This window comes from Penicillium paradoxum, assembly GCF_028828445.1.
Source record: "Penicillium paradoxum strain IBT 22861 chromosome Unknown utg000003l_segment0_segment0, whole genome shotgun sequence".
Classification (NCBI taxonomy): Eukaryota; Fungi; Ascomycota; class Eurotiomycetes; order Eurotiales; family Aspergillaceae; genus Penicillium; species Penicillium paradoxum.
Window position 1 is genome coordinate 4,373,191 of NW_026643181.1, and position 15,850 is coordinate 4,389,040.

Sequence of the window (15,850 nt, forward strand, 5' to 3'; positions counted from 1 at the left end):
CTCTTTTTTCCACTTGACGGGAACAGTGCGACGCTGTTGCTCAAATTTCTACATTATCTATCATGGGGGTACCGAACCCTAATCTTGATGCTCTCGAGGAGCAGCGTCTCGCGCTCGAAGACAACATCCTCCAACTTCAGAAATCGCTTTACCACTGGCGAACCTGGGAAGCTGAATACGATGGAATCCGCGAGGAGATAACTCATCTGGAAGATGATGCCAGCACAGACGAATTTATCGCCGTCGCCGAGGAATTCGGTGGCACGCTGGTGGACCAGAAGGAAATGCATACGATACTTGGTACCCAAGGCGTGGCACGGTCTCGTGAGCAAGTGATTGATCTTCTGGGAAGACGAATCGATTATGTGAAGCAGAATGTCGCGACCATGGAGAAGCGCCTGCAGAAAGCCGAGGACGAACTCCACGCCCTGGTCCTGGATGATCAACCACCAGTCCGCGATGGCTCGGACTTCCCGATGCAGGAGATCATGGAGGAGCTTGATGAAGATGGAAACGTTGTCTCTAGCAAGATCAATACTCCCGGGAATGAGGCTTCGGAATTGCTGGATGTGCTGAAGAAGGCTGGTGTGAAGGATATTCCAGAGACCAATCAGCCGGAGAAGACTGCTGCCAACCCCACCGATGCTACATCTGAAGCTGCGCTGGGTGAGCCAAGTGTCTCAGAGAGCGCAGATCAGCATAATGATATCTCAAGCGGCGGCCAAAATGAAGCTGCGGAGCCAAGCGGTCCCTCCCTGCACTTCTCCCAACCTCAGTCTGTCGTGACTGCCGAAGATCGCATGCAACCCCCTGTCACCGATGTCAATGAGTCCGCGGAAGAAGCAAGGCTTCGCCGTGAAATGCTCGACTACGGAATCAATGAGGTCGGTGCTATCGTCGCAGAGCTGGAAATGGATGAGTCCGCAAGCGATATTTCTTTCGACGAGGAATACGACTATGACTATGATGAAGAGGAGAATGAAGACGATTACGGCCGCTCTCACACTCGCCTCACGCCGGAATATCATCAACAGATGATGGAGCTGGAGGCCAAACTCAATGCTCGTGGCTTAATGAACATGGGCAAGGATACTGAGACGTTCCCCGAGGAAGTGCAGAAAGAGATCGAGAAGCCTACCGTGGTTGAGACTTCCGGTAAAGAGAAGAAGCCTAAGAAGCGGGTCGCATTCGCCGATGATCTTGACATCGCACCAGCTCCTGCGCCTCCAGCCCCCATTGAGAAAGCTCCAGCTTCACAAGTTGAACCTCAGGTGCTCGCTGATTCCATTGTTGAACGTACTAGCCGGTCCTCAGAACCCCCCTCAACCGCTCCCGCTGTTCCAGCTGTTCCCAAGAAGGCGTCGAAGTTCAAGAGTGCCCGGAGTGCTGCTTCCGGTACCACTGCAAGTGAGCAGGTCACTACAGGGGCTACAATCGCAAATCCCTCACAAGCCACCGAGGCTCGTCTTCGCAAACAAGCCAATGTAGCTCCATCTGCAGTACCACCTGCCCTGTTCCCAGCAACACCAAAAGCACCCAAACCCTTTTCCATGCCGATCACAGATATCACCGAAACGCCCGAGAAACCCTCTCCGCCTCAGTTCCCGCATGACCGGACTCTAGCCGAGAAAGTCTTCGAGCGACAGGTCAAGCCAGGGGCTGCAGTCGCCCCCGAATTGGACCACTACGACGAGGAGCTTCATCAAAAGCAGATTGCGTCGGAGTTCTTCCATATGCAAAACCGCATGAATGGCGTGTCGCAAGACGAGGAACAGCAGGTCCTCCCTCCCGAGCCAGAGGAGCCGCCTAAGCGGGTGAGTAAGTTCAAAGCTTCCCGAATGGGGTAGTTTTGCATTAGATTCAGGCTACTGCTACCCAAATCCAATGTCATGTGTCTATGAGTAGAGTCGTGTGTGGAAGTAAACTTTGCTTTTTCCTTAGCCAACCATGTGACGTTTGCTTTGTTTGTACGAAGTACCCCTTAGTCCCTTCTATAAAAGGTCCCGTCCCCCTCAATCTCTCTTTCTTCTCTTCCTTTTTTTTTCCTTCTTCCCTCTGACCAAAGGACTTCAAATTTCTTAACGGGTACCTACCCTTAAGATCATACAAGGTGCATACCCCTGTCTCTTCGTGGACCTCGCTCTGCGTGGGATAGGAAACCGTGGTATCACTCACCAACCGAAGTCCAAGATCGAAAAGAGAGCTTCTCTGGCTGCACTTCTTTGGGTTCCCTTGTTAAGCATAGGGAAGAAAGTGTATGATGCTCGTTCCATTCCTTTGGAAGGTTCAGAGCAACTACGCGAGTATTGACTGCTTCTTGGGGATTTCGATAAATGGAGATGTGGTTTATTTTATCTCTCTCGACATCCCTTACAATCCTATATCTTTATATGTAGCTTGACTCAGTGTGAATAAACTTGTATCTCGACTTCAGTTGTCTATCTACACCCACTCATCTCCAGCACCTTCTGTCCCGTAGCGTCCTAGTTCGGCTGTCGAGTCCTCCACTTGGTTCTACCTAAACCTGCATCACTCCCACACCTAACTATTGACCCTGATGGACCTTGATCACTTGGCGTGGATTTTCGCATTACGTCGAAGGGTCCAGTCTATCCATCAGAGCCAACAGCCATTTTAATCTGCAAACTGAAAGAGACGGACACTCAACACCAGGAGGTTACACCAGGTGCAATCTTCTCCAACTCGGCTACCAGTTCCTCGAAGAAGGCTTCCTGGGTCATGCTTCTCTTCTCATCGACCATGATCGCATGAACCAGAGCGCGACTATCATACGCCATCCCGAAATCCCCGAAATTTGCTCCGCTATAAGGACCAACCCTCTCCAAACTCGCCATCGGAGCGAATGCGCGTTCTACCGAGTTGATGAAAACCAGCGGCACTTCACCCTGCGCGAGTCACTTTGCAAATCCTACACCAAAAGTCAGCAAGATCTGTGACAGGACATATCGATCCGCCGAGGTCATATCATGGCTGTCCAACGACTTGAAAATGCCACCCTCGTTCTGAGTATCGAGTCGGTGGATAGGAGGCGCATGAGCTGTATGTTGAGACATGGTGTTTCGGATGACAATGTGAGGTGTGACATTGAACTTGGAGGCTGACTCTCGCAGTTTGGGGACTAGCAGGGTATCGAGCAAGAATGTGTTCACCACGTTAAAAGAGATGGTTCGAAGAAAGACCGACGAGTCAGTAAATAAGCAAACTCGACAAAGAGACTCGAAAGAAAGGATCACCTCTTCCTGCATGCAAGAGCTTGGCTATGGGCTCGGTTGGTTTGTAAGATCACTGATCACTGTCCAAGAATCTCTGATCCACTGCCGACGAGGCTATTCTTTGATCAGGGTATCATCCTGCCAAATCCTGCTAGTAGGGATGTGATGCGCTTGGGTTCATTATATTCTTGATGTGTTGCGCCTCTACTTTGTCAAAGAAAGTATGAGTTTTCCCGGTCCCCACGAACTTGGATCGCTAGAATGGGCTAGCTACGAGCCTACGAGCCAACGGGCCAAGAGAACCAGAATGCAGACGACAACATCCCGGGAAATTCTATGCCTAGTGGACTACCGGATCAACACGATCAAAGCAAACGCTAATTAATACATGTTTCTTTCGGAGGATATCAAGGAGATGCGAAAAATCTTCTGGTTCCTTCTTACTCAGCGATGATGGGGGTAGATGGGTGGACGTTGACTTTGCTTCTGAGCAATGTAGAATACAATCGATAGAAATACACATCTTATGGGGTGGCTGCATATCTCCATCCTGGGAAAGAACATCGCGTTTTCATTCGTTGAACAGGGGTTATCATGCCGGGTCATGTAGATGTACACAAAGAAACAAAAGGCTGCAAACAGAATGCCGAGGATGCTGAGAAAAGTACGGAGTTACAAGTGCATCTCTGAATTTTGGTGCCAGATGCACAGGGCACCTAGACGGAAACCCAACCCGACAACCAGTATGTGAAGAAAGAGGGCAACGCCTTGAGCCCAAATATTGCGAGTTCTCAAGGTGAATGCTGCAGAGATAAGGAGGGGGTAAAGAATCCAAGGATTGACCGCTAATGGCGAGCATGGATGGAGGAGCGATGTGACTTTGGCGAGGAAGAGTGTGAGTTGTAAGATGGATGAGGGTGAAGATGGGGCCAAAGATGCTAGGGAGTTTAGGACGGGAAAGCGGCTCGGTGGGGGTGGGAGAAGATGATGTTGAGGCATTGATTGAGGTTGAGAATTTAGGGGCGACGATTGTACATGAGGGCGTGGAGCGGGAGACGTTTGTTGCGTAGTTGAATAGCGACGCCGGACCACCATGTCTCGATCCGGGCTATAAGAGGAGCTTTCCTCTGAACTGCGGTCAACCACTGGTGCTGCACCGTTTCGAACTTTGCTCGAGTCAAACATCGAGTCACGCCGGAAGGATGTTGGGTTTCGTTGTAGCTTTTTGGTAGGGGATAGAGCCCGCTCCAACGATGGCTGCGGGCTATCTAATGGGCGGATTCGAGCGGTAGGCAGGTCAGAACTTCCCGAGCTAGCCTTTCTGAAGCGGAAGTTTTCGTTTGCGTTGGCACCAACTTGGATGCCATTTAATACCTCCTCGGCGGAGGGTCTCCGAGCAGGATCGACTGAGAGCAAGCGCTCTAGGAACCTGTACAGCTTTTCTGGGAGATCGGAGCGGATAGCTCGTGCATGGTCAAACCCAGCCCAACTGGTGATTTCGGCGCGGAGCTGATCCAAGTCCTCTTTTTCCTCGTTGATTAAATCGGCATTTGCGTATGGAAGTGCCGCGAAGCATAAAAAGTAAAGGATCATGCCGAGGGAGAAAATATCGGATTTGAAGGTGAAATTGCCAAATGGACCGTCAGGATACTCCTGACGAAGAACTTCAGGAGCACAGTATGAAAGAGTACCAGTCGCACCGGTTGATTTGCGCATTGCATCTTGGGACTGTACCTCGCCGAAATCGCTGACCAAAACCCGAATGCCATCACTGGTCTCATGGAGCAGGCAATTGTGTGGCTTTAGATCACGATGGATGTATCCACTGGCGTGAAGATAGCGAAGCCCAGAGGTTATATCACGGAAGAAAGAGTAGATCTCATCCAGCTGGAGGGTGCGAGCCCCTGCCAGCTTAGTTCGAGGTTCGGGTTCGCCCTTGGATTTGCGGCGGAGGCGGTCCTTTAATTGCTGTGCAGTGGTTGAGGTTTCAATGGATCCGCAAATATAGTCATGCAAATCGCCAGCATTGCAGTATTGCTGCAATATAAATGCGCAAGGCACACTTGGGCCGAAGGTGGTTATCTTTGCATTTTCGAGCCAGACATGACGGTATGAGACAAGGTTCTGGTGGGAGAGATGCTGTAACAACTGCACTTCGCCCAGTACCTTTTCCAACCACTCATGATCATCACCGACAGGAACACGCTTGCATGCGTAATGCCCAAGTGACACGCTGTCTAAGACATGCTTCACCAGTAGCACCACTCCCTTTCCACCTTTACCCAGCACTCGTTCCTCCACGAAGAATCTCTTGAAGTAATCGGGGCTGAATGCCGCAGAGGAGATCCCTTGCGGTGACGAGGGAGACTGAGCGCGTGTGTCATTTGTAGGTCCAACGGGGAGTGCAGGCTGAACAAAGCGATGGCGTGGGGACGGAGGAGTCGAGGATGCTTCAGAGCCGGGTAGGCTATTGTTGAGCATGCGAAAGTAATTCGGGTTAATAAATTCTCCCTCGGCCTCGGCGTTCACACAATTCCTTTCTCTGCTGTTTTCGCGCATTGAGCGATGGCAGAATGGGCAGTCGGCTAGCTCCATGTCGCCAATGTCCGTGTCTGACGTATTGCGGAGAACGAGCTGCTGAGAGTCATGGTCGAACACAACCACCGAGTCATTGTGCCGTCTTTGATAATTAGATAATCACCAGCACAGGAATTGAAATTACTTACAGTACCACATCAGAATCCCCCCTATTGTAGGGGACCATAGACATGTCGGCGGGCATTTTGGAGACGTGATGGGATGACAATGCTCATCGATGACGATGTATTGTTGGGGCGGTGAGGCGACGGCAGCGGATAACGACACTTTGGTCAATATCTTTGCTGCAATATGTATCTCTCTTCCCGTGCTTGTTTATCCTCCTTCACTGACGATGAGATGGATATTTATTTAGATTGCACAGCACTCCCATGCAGCCTGATCTTGAATTGAAAAGGGGATGGAATTTGAATGTGTGCGTGAGAACTGAAACAGACCAACGTGGATGATCTATAAGCGGGGTCCACCTCCAGTCAACAACCCACACAGCTCTCGACTTTGGATACACAGAAACCCAATTTCAGCCTGATTGGAATCACAATGGACCCAATTTCAATCACCGGCCTCGTGATAGAGGTCAGCCATGTCCTATCGAGTCTGATTCGATATGCCAAAACGGTACAGACTGCAAAGTCTGAAGTACGCAAACTTAGCGAAGAGCTATTTGCTCTCAAGGGAATCCTGGAACACCTTGCCGTGCAGACAGATGCTATTTTTGAATGGGAACATTCGGAAACAAGCCCATTTGATCGCGAGGTTCTGGCAAGAGTGTTGCATACAACCAATGAATTCCTGCAATCCTTACTCACTGACTTGGAAACCTCTGAGACCAAGTTCAAGCGTCTCAAGCAGACCCTCAAATGGCCATTCACCCAGAAGGAAGCCAATGAGCATCTGATTCGTCTGGAAAGGGTCAAATCGTGGTTGATATTGGTCCTCCTGGCAGACCACAATTCAGCGGATCGGGACATTCAACATGAAATTCGTGATCTGACAAGTGCAGTTAAGGAGGACTTGCAGATTCGAACCCAAGAGCGAAACCAAGTTGCTAACAGAAAGATATTTCAATGGATAGCTCCTATGAACCCTGAAAATTCTCACCTGCGGGCATCAAAAAGGCTCAATATTGGGACTGGTAGATGGTTTATTGACGGCCATCTGAAGAAGTTCCTGATTCAAGACGAAGACCGAGCTCTCTTCCTTTTCGGAAAATGTATGTAGCTACTGCTATCTTCAAAGCCTCCTCACTGACATAATAAATCAAGCTGGAACTGGAAAAAGCACACTATTGTAAGTTTCCCTTGGGAAAAGGGTTGCTTTTGTATCTAACATGCTTTAGTGCGCAAACTGCTAATGAACTCACGTATCTGGCTTCTCAGAGCCAGACTATGTGCGTTGCTTATTTTTACTGCTCAATCGGAGACAATGCATCTCAGAATGCAAGAAATGTTCTAGGATCACTGGTAGCACAGCTTTCGAGTACAGTTCCTTCGATATTGGATGAAATCCGATCTATCTATAACAAAGGTCCGAGGAGTCAAACGACTAGGTTTCCTATTGAGATGTCTGTTCTTGAATCTGCCATTGCCAGGTGTGCTTCCGAAAAGATCCAGGTTATCCTTTTAGTTGATGCAATCAACGAAAGCTATGATATGCAGCCTCTTGAGGTAGCTCTTCTGAGGCTTGCCGGGTTGTGCAAGAATATTCGTGTGATTATAACAACTACAAATACCACAAATTCCGCCAAGCAACCAGGTGCATCCATCCTGAATATAAGCTGGAAATCACGGGGGGACATTGATGCCTTCATCAAATATCGACTTGAGACCGATGATACGCTCAGAAACCTCGAGTCGGAGTTTAAAGCAGAGATTGAATGGAATCTCTTTCGCAGCGCCGATGGATCGTTAGTAGAACCCATCAATAGGCCCTATTCTTTGATTCCTAACTCCTCTCTTCTAGTTTCCGTTGGGTTCAGCTCTCTTTGGAGAACCTGAGCACGCAGCGATCTGTAAGGGCCATGCGACAGGCCTTGAAGAACCTCCCAGGGACTTTGCGAGAGACCTATGCAAGCATGTTAGAAGGAATTGCCCCTGACGATTGGAAGATTGCTCGCGAGGCCCTCTTCTGGCTAAGCTTCGCTAAGAAGCCGCTAAATTTGAAATGTCTCAACGAGATCGTGGTACTAGATGAGACATGCATGACACTTGACGAGGACATGATGCTTGTTCCTCCCCACATTCTTCTTCAAGTATGCCAAGGGCTCATCACTGAAGACCAAGACGGCTATCTCAGCCTGGCACATTCATCTGTCAAAGATTTCCTGACCTCTGATTGGATCCGCTCATCTCGAGTACAATATTTTGCGCTGGATCCTGCAAGTGCGGACCTGAAAGCCATGCACAGCTGTCTCACATACCTCTCCCTCGACAATTTCGCGCAGGGATACTTAGCATATCCTGACAATCCATCAAAGCTGAGAGATAATCATCCGTTCATAGTTTACGCTGCAAACTTTTGGCCAGAGCATGGTGCTGCTTGTGGGTTTGGAGATCCACAACAGTATATGGTCCACAAGTTCTTTGCTACGAGAACCCTTGCTGGCCGAGGAAATTATGGCACTTGGATACAGACATTGTTTCAGACGACCACCGCTACATGCAAAAATGATATCATGGCCATTGACACAACGCATCCTCTATACTACGCCGCCTCCTTTGGCATGGTTCCTGTCGTAAAGTCTCTTCTCGCGTCGGACCCAGACATCGATGTCAATGCTCCCGGTGGTCGTATTGGAGCCACACCAGTATGGATTGCCAGTCTGCGTTTCAAATTTGAGGTTGTGGAGATCCTGTTGGATGCAGGTGCCGATCCCTCCATTCGGGATCCGGGCAGTGGGTTTAATGTGCTTGATCTTTTGAGAATGGTACCAACCGCTCATCGGAATTATCATGGTCTGCGAGCTATTTTGGCCCGTCAGGCGCCTTGGAAAGAGCAAGTGAAGAAATGAGATGCAGACCAGCAGGTGTAGCTTTCTGATGGAAAGCAAATGACCCAGTGCCAGGTGGATTTGACCAGGGAAGTCGCTATTTTCTGCCGCGCTTCTCTCCCCGGATTCAACCCGTGGTTCTGGAGTGGAGAACCGCAGAACGGATCTCAGCATGCGAGGTTGGATTATACGGAGCAGTGCATGGGACTAATACGATGTGATTTTACGACTACTGAGAACGAGGAAGAGATTAGGGTGCGAAATATTTTCATTCATTTTGATTCCTATTGAATCGGGTATCTGAGTTGGAGCTGGTGGTGAGACACCAAAACACCAGGTGTTGTACAAGATTTGTACCGGGATGCTCACGATAGATCACGCAGCAATATGGTAGCAGGCGCTCTTCAGGGCTGGGCGACGTGTCGCAAGACAACCTTCAAACTGCTGCGCCGTACAAGCATACGTGAGGTGCTGTGTGGAGAGCCAAGTCCGCTCGCTGCGGAACTGGGGGAATGAGCCAGCCAGAAGCTCTGGTATCTCAAGAGCATGCCTAGCTGATCTCATGTGGGCAGATTGCCTGTTTTCATAAGGCTGAATGGAGATGAAACACGAGTGCTAGAGAAAACATCGATGGATCAATCACTCATCCTCGCCACTCTCCACATCGCTGACCTCAATGTTGGCGATGGAATCATTGTCGCTGTCATCGGGATCTGCGGCATCTTGCTGAGCGGACTCAGTCTTGGATTCCTTGGCAGCAGGCTCGTTGTTTTCATCCAACTTGCGCTTGCGAGGCATCTCGCCAAGACGGCCTTCACGACCCTCGACGCCCTCGGCAGGCGCATCACCCTTCTCGCTGTTCTCGTCCTTGCCCGGAGGCTTGGGTGGGGGTGTGTACCAGGGGATCTTTCCTCGAAGGAAATCGTTGATCACCATCTTGGCGACACCGTCCAGATCGGCTTCACCTCCCTTGAGAAGACGACCACCCTGGCGGGCAAGAAGGGCGAGCCAGTCCAGGTAGTTCTCTTGGTGCTTGATACCATAGGTACGCTCAAGGTGACGGGGCAGGACACGCTTGAGGACAGCAGGAATATATTGTTCAGGGTTGTGAACGTTCTCAACTCTGCAAACACCACGGAGAAGAATATCCTCTGCGGTATCATTTTGGTTGGGAGGAACGACACCGGGGCAATCGATGAGGTAGATTCTCTTCATCAGAGTGATGTACTGCCACACCTTGGTTTCACCCGGGATGGGAGCGACTGTGCACACCTTCTTGTTGCGGAGAGTGTTGATGATGGAAGACTTGCCCGAGTTGGGGTAGCCGATCAAACCAACCGAGACCTGTTTACGGTCCGAGTGGAGTGATGAGAACTGACGGAGCAGAGAGATCAGAGAACCCTTGCCGAAAGAGTTGTTGATATTGGCATGGAATGCAAGAGTAGGGTAATCCTTAGAAAGATGGCGAACCCAAGCGGCCTAGTCAAAGATGCAAAGTTAGCAATCAGTCACTAGCAATGAATGAACATTGTGAAAATGGAATGTGTGGGATGTTACTAAGAACTCTGCCACTAAGCCACCAAAAAAAGGCAGAAGCAAGAGTTCAACTCAAAAACAAAACACATCTGACCCTTGCGACAGGCTCTCAAGACGAGAGCAAGTCAACCTAGGTTCATAACGAAATTCGGTGCGGGCCAGTGTTAATATACCAAAGCTGTAACAGACGGAATTCCATTGAAAAAAAGCACGACCGAAGTCATGCACGACATGAGTCGCAGGAAGAAGCCTTGACTTAGCGATGGAACAGGGGGAGAAACAAAAAAAAAAAAAAAAAACACAGGAAAAGCAAGAGAAGCAAGAGTAGGGCAGGATGTAAACAAAGTGAAGGGGGGATAGTGAGACTTACAGCAACGCCAGTGGGGACGAGATCACACTTGTTCAGAACGAAAACCAAGTGTTTGTGAGGAGCCTCCTCGCGAATGTATTTTTCAACACTTCTGCAACGGGTACCTTCAGGATCACGAGAATCCAGGACATGGAGAATGACATCGGAAGAGTCAATGACCTTGTACAACTCGTTCCAGATACGCTTACTCTGTCCCTTAAGGAACACAGATTCACGAGATGTAGTGAGCAGACCAAGGTCTTCCACGGCGGCAGTGTCATCGCCGCGGACAATCGCACTTCCATCTGCGTAGGTTCCCTCATCGTTCTTTTCGATGTAGGAGTCTTGCAGCTTAGCAGTCTCGCCAGCAAGGTCTTCAAGAGACGAGACACCAAGCTTGACCCGCTTGCGCTGGGCTTTGGGGCCGAAGGTATCATTGAAAGGAGAAGTCTCAATAGCCATCTTAGCCTGATGTTGCTTCAGTCCGTTGACCGTGTCATTGTCCCGAATCAAACTCATGGGGAGCTTGTTGGTCTTCAGAAGAACTTGGTAGGGATCGGCAGCACGCTCAGCAACAGCATCACGGAACGAGGATAATGCCTCTTGCGAGATGACTCGCGAGTTGGCAAACCATTTACGGTGTGGCTCGATGCGGGCTGTGGGCACATCTCTGGATTGATAACTCGCAGCGACTGTGATTTCACCCCGTGCGTTGCGGCGTGCCTTGCCATCCTTGAACATGTTCAAGGTCTTGATCTTCTTGGCATCGCTGGTAGACAGGTTAGTATTGGCTGATCAAGGTTGACTGAAATGTTGGCTGAAGGTTTACATACCGGTAGAAATTTTCACCTTTGGACTTGACATTTGCCATGCCATCGTCGACCTTCCCCTGCCGCTCTTTACGAGCGGCCTCCTTCTTTCCTGTACCCATGATAGAGTAGGTTGGAGTGACAAAGGAGAAATGTGCCTGGATGAAAAATAAATCGAAGGCAAGACCAAACACGGAGAGTGGCAGAGTGCAAAGAAAAGAAGAAGAAAAAGAAAAGGCGGCGAAGGAATTATTTTTTTTTGGCGCCAAGACATTCGGTGCACGGGCCAAGGGAAAATCGCTTCTGTTTCTTCCGACTTGCTCGACCGCGTATCCTCCCTATTATACGGTTATCAACCTCAGGCTACCTCTCGGTTTAATTGAGGGTCGTGTCATTGGCCTTTCACTCATCCCCTACTTTTACGATAATTCTTTGTCAGTTCGATCGCTCCACGGAGTGACGGGATTGAATTGCGCCGCATGTCTGCCCTCCGCAACAGCCGGACTGCCACCGTGCAGGTCCGTGGATTTGCTTCCTCCTCCAAGCTTCGAGTCGGGCCTGAGTCCCCTCATTTCATCAATGTGCCAAAGATTGTTCAGCCCACCAACCCCAGCAAACCTCATGTCAGAGGTACTCTACCCGTGCCTCGCGAACTCTTCCCGGCCCGTCGAGCGGACAAGCCTCGGAAACAATATATCGATGCAGCCACACCACTCCCCCAGTCAGAGCGCACAGTGAGCCCCGACAGCAAGGATCCCGAAAAGCAGGCGTGGAAATACAAGATGGCGGATTTGCGGAGACAGAACCTGCGAGAGGGTCTCAAGGAACTGTACGCGCGCAAGAGGACCGCAGATGGTTTAATTGTCAGCCGCAGTCTTGAAAGTCAGAATCGGCGGGACCGCATTCTTCAGCAGGCTGAGCGTGAGGACGAACGCCTCACCCGGCCATCCACCATCCAAGCGATGATGCCCCAGAAACAGCCAGTTTTGCCCGACCCCAACCGGGAGGCACGTCTTGCCCTCTCTCGGGCACGCCTGGAATCCAAGCAGGCGCAAAAAGAAGCTGAGCGCAAGCAGCACATCCAGGCTCTGTATATGAATGCTCGCACCTTCATTACAACGGAAGAGCAGCTCGCCGCTGAGATCGACCGGGCCTTCCCCGAGGGCGAGAATGAGGCATGGCGCAACGATCACCAACCCGGCGAGAACATCTGGAACCTGGGTAACCCCCCTACTATCAACAGTCTTGCCAACAAGACTCGCGCCAACGAGGCTATGCGCTGGGATCTTAGTCAGGAACGTGTTAAGAAGCTTGCCGAGGCAATCACTGGTGGTAAGCTTTGAGTGTAATTTTTTTTGGCATCATGTACAATATCTTCTAAGCTGTCATATTTCAACTTAAACCAAATGTTCCTTTGGAGACCCTTCCGTCTTCCATCTTCTCGCTAGTATCCAGTATGCTTTAAACAATATCAGCTCGCGCAAGGCTCGTGTGGAGACAGCTAGGGAGCAAGAATAGATCAAAGTAAGTAGCAATCTCACGGAAAATATTGATATCAAGACCCAATTGCAATAAATATTCAAAGTCTATGAAACCCATTGATGACATCGATTCCCCAGAGACGTACAATGATCTAACCAACATATATCCATAAGCCTGTCACATAAAATCTCAATATTAAGGTATCTCCCTACGAGGCATTCGCTAAACTATCGCACGAGAGTCATATCATGTGATGCATAACACAGCAGCCAGCTTGGCCCTTGGGCCGTTATGCTGTCGTCGGGAGCTTTGAATGCCGAATAACGCCTAGGCCTCTTGGGACCTTTCCCAAGGGCGGCACCTGTCTTTGCCACCGAAAAGCCTCCGTCAAAAGCTGTGTAGTTTGCCGATCAACAAGCCCCGGTGGAAGATCCAACCCATGGTGATAGACTCCAAACAACTCCCACCGGAGCTTGGCAGCCCAATCAACAGCCGGGATCAGACAACCTCGGATGAGCGCAGGATAATTCTACGCTGGGATGTATCGCCAAGATGCGCCAGTTCGCGGGGGAAATGTGGGATTTTGACGTTAGTGCCGAAGCTAGACTTACCCCGCAAAGAGGAGAAGTATATATTCACCATGGCACAGAGGAGAAGACAATTGTTTCATTGAGCCATTTGAGAGCCCAATTCACAAAGCAAGGATCATGAAAGACTCCCACCATAAGGACGATGTCGAGCAGATCGAGAACACTGAAAAGGGGGCCCTCCATCACCAGGAGATAATCGACTCTTTCAGTCCAGATGAGCAGAAGAAGCTCATCCGGCGGATTGATATTCGCCTGGTTCTCACACTGGGATGTCTGTATTGTATCAGTCTGTTAGATCGGACGAATCTTGGGGCTGCTTCTGTTGCAGGGTAAGTGACATGGAAGGAGACTGACGATTGACATGTACACGCATTCGTCCAGCTAACCTTGGAATCTATCCCAGGATGCAAATAGACTTGAACATGAACCAATCCAACAATGGCTATAGCATTGTCTCGTTGGTATTCTTCATCACATACACAATCTTCCAGATCCCCGCCACGGTTGTCATTCGCAAAATTGGACCCCGACTCTTCCTTTCGAGTATCGGAGTTCTCTGGGGAGGCGTTATGATTGTAAGCTTCCATGGCGAGCAAAACAAGCCAAGACTTAGGCCCTTCACTAACAATTCCTTAGGCATTTGGTTTTGCCCCGAACTGGGAAACTTTGGCCGGCCTGCGAATAATCCTCGGCGCCCTAGAGGCTGGATTATTCCCCGGTAGCGTCTACCTCCTCAGTACTTGGTATCCGCGCTATGAGCTGCAGAAGCGTAATGCTACCTTCTATCTGATTGGAAGCATGGCTTCGGGCTTTGGCGGTATCTTAGCCTACGGTTTAATGCAAATGGATGGAATAGCCGGGAAAGCGGGCTGGCAGTGGATCTTCATTGTAAGACTAACTACCCCTCATGTGACGAGAAAGTGTGCTAATCAAATGTGCAATCCAGATTGAAGGCCTCCTAACCTGCGTGCTGGGCCTCATTGCCTACATCTTTCTAGTCGACTTCCCAGAAAAAGCCCCCAAATCCTGGAAATTCATCAACCAAACCGAGGCCTCTTTTGTCATTGCCAGAATTGAAAATGACAGAGCAGATGCCACTGTGGAGCCGTTCTCCCTGAAGAGCTATCTCGCAAACGGCAAAGATAGCAAGGTCTGGGCATACGCCGTGTTATTCATGCTTAGCACCACGAATACCTATGCGATTGCATATTTCCTGCCAATCATTCTGGAGAAGAGCATGGGCTTTTCTGTGGCAAAGGCGCAGTGTCTTGTTGCGCCACCATATGCTGCAGCAGCCATAGTCATGTTCACTCAGGCATATTTCGCAGATAAATGGCGCATACGGGGACCCATCGTTGCTGCAAACGGACTGGTAGGCATTGTTGGCCTAGCACTACTAGGGTATCTTGAGAATCCAGCACCCCGATACTTCGGAGCCTTTTTAATTACTGCTGCCGGTGAGTGAACTGTTCTCTTGTCATGGCTAAGGCTCGACTGACGTGTCTTGTAGCAAACGCAAACTGCCCAGCGCTGGTATCTTGGCAAAGGTAAGAACCCAGCGTTCCCTTATTTATTCCCATCCCATCATGGGTTCTGACATGTCCTTGTTTTAGCAACAACATTCGTGGCCAATGGAAGCGAGCCTTCACGTCTGCGACACTGATCGGCGGAGGCAGCATCGGTGGCATTATTGGAACAACGGTATTCCGTGCCCAGGATGCACCAGATTATGGACCGGGCCTGATCTGTACTATGCTGGCCAATGCTTTGATCGTCGTGATCGTGGGCCTGCTGACACTGAAGTTCTATCGAGCAAACAAGCGGGTCGACGCCGGTGGAAAGCCAATTGAGGGACAGGTTGGATTCAAGTATACATACTGATAGATGACTTGGTGCTTTATACGTGTGTCCTCTCCAGGGGTTTTCTGTTGGTACTTAGACATCTTGCCATGTTAGATTGGCTGCATCTGGGTTGTATCTAGACGAGTCGCGTGACAATCCATGAATATCTCATGATACCAGGGATAAACTTTGGAGCTTAACTCCTGCTGCTTCGAATTAGACTTTAATTATATATATACACATCCATGGATACCCACGATCCAATCTTCCAAGGTCTAATGCTGATATGTGAGATCAAGGTGACTGAGAAAGGCAACAGGTTTGAAAAGTGCCTGAGGCTATCCGATATTATACCAAGAACCACTACATATTTGTCCACCATGCAGCTTCAGTGGTCTACTAGAGACATATCAAATGGCTTA

General features: G+C 49.8%; 7 protein-coding genes across 7 annotated transcripts; 4 read left to right on the forward strand and 3 right to left on the reverse strand.

Moving 5' to 3' along the window:
- Positions 1–62: 62 nt before the first annotated feature.
- On the forward strand, positions 63–1,847 carry N7457_003482 (prefoldin-like protein; the record flags this gene model as incomplete). The annotated part of the gene is made up of 1 exon (XM_057174527.1): positions 63–1,847. One exon carries the CDS (start codon positions 63–65, stop codon positions 1,845–1,847), a length of 1,785 nt encoding a protein of 594 aa, XP_057034678.1.
- Positions 1,848–2,663: 816 nt separating this feature from the next.
- Positions 2,664–3,074, reverse strand: N7457_003483 (Short-chain dehydrogenase/reductase SDR; the record flags this gene model as incomplete). The annotated part of the gene is made up of 2 exons (XM_057174528.1): positions 2,664–2,906; positions 2,934–3,074. The coding sequence occupies 2 exons, from the start codon at positions 3,072–3,074 to the stop codon at positions 2,664–2,666; spliced, it is 384 nt and encodes a 127-aa protein (XP_057034679.1).
- Positions 3,075–3,905: 831 nt separating this feature from the next.
- N7457_003484 (protein kinase IKS1) lies at positions 3,906–6,015 on the reverse strand (the record flags this gene model as incomplete). Its single annotated transcript, XM_057174529.1, has 2 exons — positions 3,906–5,913; positions 5,960–6,015. 2 exons carry the CDS (start codon positions 6,013–6,015, stop codon positions 3,906–3,908), a joined length of 2,064 nt encoding a protein of 687 aa, XP_057034680.1.
- Positions 6,016–6,371: 356 nt separating this feature from the next.
- On the forward strand, positions 6,372–8,841 carry N7457_003485 (uncharacterized protein; the record flags this gene model as incomplete). The annotated part of the gene is made up of 4 exons (XM_057174530.1): positions 6,372–7,044; positions 7,097–7,121; positions 7,171–7,737; positions 7,794–8,841. 4 exons carry the CDS (start codon positions 6,372–6,374, stop codon positions 8,839–8,841), a joined length of 2,313 nt encoding a protein of 770 aa, XP_057034681.1.
- Positions 8,842–9,459: 618 nt separating this feature from the next.
- Positions 9,460–11,636, reverse strand: N7457_003486 (putative GTPase NOG2; the record flags this gene model as incomplete). The annotated part of the gene is made up of 3 exons (XM_057174531.1): positions 9,460–10,299; positions 10,727–11,474; positions 11,539–11,636. 3 exons carry the CDS (start codon positions 11,634–11,636, stop codon positions 9,460–9,462), a joined length of 1,686 nt encoding a protein of 561 aa, XP_057034682.1.
- Positions 11,637–11,993: 357 nt separating this feature from the next.
- Positions 11,994–12,857, forward strand: N7457_003487 (uncharacterized protein; the record flags this gene model as incomplete). Its single annotated transcript, XM_057174532.1, has 1 exon — positions 11,994–12,857. The coding sequence occupies one exon, from the start codon at positions 11,994–11,996 to the stop codon at positions 12,855–12,857; it is 864 nt and encodes a 287-aa protein (XP_057034683.1).
- Positions 12,858–13,703: 846 nt separating this feature from the next.
- Positions 13,704–15,467, forward strand: N7457_003488 (uncharacterized protein; the record flags this gene model as incomplete). Its single annotated transcript, XM_057174533.1, has 6 exons — positions 13,704–13,915; positions 13,990–14,161; positions 14,223–14,474; positions 14,533–15,043; positions 15,097–15,133; positions 15,200–15,467. The coding sequence occupies 6 exons, from the start codon at positions 13,704–13,706 to the stop codon at positions 15,465–15,467; spliced, it is 1,452 nt and encodes a 483-aa protein (XP_057034684.1).
- Between the last annotated feature and the right edge of the window lie 383 nt (positions 15,468–15,850).